Below are 2,659 nucleotides of genomic sequence, written 5' to 3'. Positions count from 1 at the left end.
TGGCTTCCGCAACAGTCCCTTCGTCTCTATATTTTCATTGCACCTTCCCTCTTCAGAGTGCTCTCTTCCCTCTTCAGAGTGCTCTTTTGCATTTTAGAATAAAATATACACTTTATTGTAGTACAAAAGTTCTTCTTCTGTTGCACCCACTTTCCCACCCCCAACCTATATAAATATATCGACCAAAGCTCTCCTTATTTCAGTGTCAAGTAGTACTTGTGCAACTCTAGCATTGTGGGTGAGAGACAGAGTGCTAGAAATTTTCAATTCTTTGGCTAGAAACATATATATAAAAAATAAAAAATAAAAAAAGAGAGAGATGCCGGGTATTTCTGGTCACTGGGCTTTTGCTTTTGGTGTCCTTGGTAAATACAAACCTATTTTCCTCCATAAGTAATTAACATAACATTTATTAAATCATTTGCATGCACAACTCTTTGTTAAGTACTTATTTACTTTCTAGCGTAAATAACTCTTCGTCTTTCTTTCCTTTTTCCGTTTGGCAATTTGCAGGTAACATTATCTCATTCATTGTGTTCCTTTCTCCACTGTGAGTCTCCATTTGCTTATACTTTTTAATATAATTTTTTTCCCTTATATATCGGCTTAATTATAATTTGACTAATACTATATATATAATATAACTTCACACCTGCAGGCCCACGTTTTATAAAATTTACAAGAAGAAATCAACAGAAGGCTATCAATCAATTCCATATGTGGTTGCTCTCTTCAGTTCCATGCTTTGGATTTATTATGCTTTTCTCAAGACAAACACGACCCTTATCATCACCATAAACTCTTTTGGCTGCTTCATTGAAACTATCTACGTCGGTTTCTACCTTTTCTACGCACCAAAGAAAGCCAGGGTATGGTTTTGCAAGAAATTGGAATATTTCTTCTATTACATAATAGGATTTATTTTTATTCGTTTCTTTTCTTAGCGGAAGAAAATATACTTTGCTCTTAACAATTTATTTATTGCAGGTCCAAACTCTAAAGATGCTCTTATTATCAGTGGTGGGTGGCTTTGGCGTTATTGTCCTTGTTACGCAATTTCTATTCAAAGGTGCCGCTCGTGGTCAAGCAGTTGGATGGATTTGCCTTGTATTTTCCTTGTGTGTGTTTGTAGCACCCTTGGGCATTGTGGTGAGTTTTTATGTACAAATATTTCACCTATTTTAAAACTTATATAGTCGTCTTCATTTATTCCCCTGCTTTTCCATGCATGAAGATAATGCTTAATTATTTATTTTTCTAATTTTATGTAGAGACAAGTAATAAAAACAAAGAGTGTGGAATACATGCCACTTCTCCTATCCGTTTTCCTCACATTAAGTGCTGTCATGTGGTTCTTCTATGGTCTTCTCGTAAAAGACATTAACATTGCTGTAAGTTCTATACTTAATGTATTTATGTTACGTGAAATATATATGTTGAATCTTCTCATGTATTTACTTCCATCTTTGTCATTGTAGATTCCAAACATATTGGGATTCATCCTAGGAATTCTCCAAATAGTGCTCTATATAATATACAACAAAAAGGAGAAGGCCATTTTAAAGGAGCAGAAACTTTCAGAGAAGATACAAAACCATGTCATTATCGTAGATGAGAACAATAATCAGAAGCTTCCAGAACTTACAGAGGAACAGATTATTGACATTGTAAAGCTTGGTTCACTAATTTCCTCAGGAAAAATTCACGTGGCTTCGTGTCTGCATAATTCTACATGTGGAGTTGAAGCAGCTAAAGTTGAGAATATGCCCAAGCTGCAAACTGCCGAAGCCTAAGAAGTGATTACTTTGATTTACTCTGTTCTAACTCCTTACGTGTTTGTACACATTAATTATTCTAAGTAGTAATTAGCTTTCTATTTAGAAAATAGCCGTCTTAATGCAGAAAACATAGCTGTCAGTCATTGATTGTGGTAGCAATAAAATACATTTTTATTCAACTTCATTTGCGTTAAACTTGAATTCTATCGTTTTTATGCTCTACCACCAGTAAAAAGTACTAATCCTTTTGTTAATTGGACAAATTATTTCATCACGTTTTACATGGTCGAAATGTCGTTACATCAAATTTGAGCACGTGCGCAAGCAGATATCTTCAGTTGCATCTTGTGTCACAATATCTGCATTTGTTGCAGTATGACTGTTCACACAAATAGCCATTTCTCGTTCATGGCTTTAATGCAAGCATGCAACGTGCATAGAATTCAGTTCAATATTATCGAGTTTAAGTTTTTCTATGCACTATCAGTGTATTTTACACCATCAGGTTTAATTAGTTCATCTATAACAACAGATAAATTTTCATGAAAAGCCTTATATAGTAACATGAAAAATAGAAGAGCAACCTACTACACTCGATTAAATTGTGGTAAAAAATTGCATTGTCAGTATATATAATTAATTTGTATATTAATACATGAGTCAAGGCAGGGATATAGCTAGAATACGGGTTACAGGTTCGGTCGGACCTGTAACTTATGTTCATACACAGCTTTATCTTAAAAAATTTATTGAAAATGTACACATTATTAAATTAGAATCCAGTTAACTTACAACTTACAAGTACTAAAATTTTGAAGTAATAAGCTTCAAATCTTTTTCCGCCTCTAGGTAATAGATACTTACGACTACCAAAATTTTCC

At 33.8% G+C, this 2,659-nt stretch overlaps 1 protein-coding gene across 1 annotated transcript; it reads left to right on the top strand.

Annotated features, from left to right (window-relative positions):
* The first annotated feature begins 215 nt into the window (after nt 1-215).
* LOC107830696 (bidirectional sugar transporter SWEET12-like) lies at nt 216-1,957 on the top strand. Its single transcript, XM_016658332.2, has 6 exons — nt 216-365; nt 514-550; nt 659-869; nt 988-1,149; nt 1,272-1,391; nt 1,479-1,957. The coding sequence occupies exons 1-6, from the start codon at nt 320-322 to the stop codon at nt 1,791-1,793; spliced, it is 891 nt and encodes a 296-aa protein (XP_016513818.1). The 5' UTR covers nt 216-319; the 3' UTR covers nt 1,794-1,957.
* The last annotated feature ends 702 nt before the right edge of the window (nt 1,958-2,659 follow it).

This window comes from Nicotiana tabacum, chromosome 6, assembly GCF_000715075.1.
Source record: "Nicotiana tabacum cultivar K326 chromosome 6, ASM71507v2, whole genome shotgun sequence".
In the NCBI taxonomy this organism is placed as follows: Eukaryota; Viridiplantae; Streptophyta; class Magnoliopsida; order Solanales; family Solanaceae; genus Nicotiana; species Nicotiana tabacum.
The sequence above is the reverse complement of the archived record's forward strand: the minus strand, read 5'-3'. Positions and strand labels throughout refer to the sequence as shown.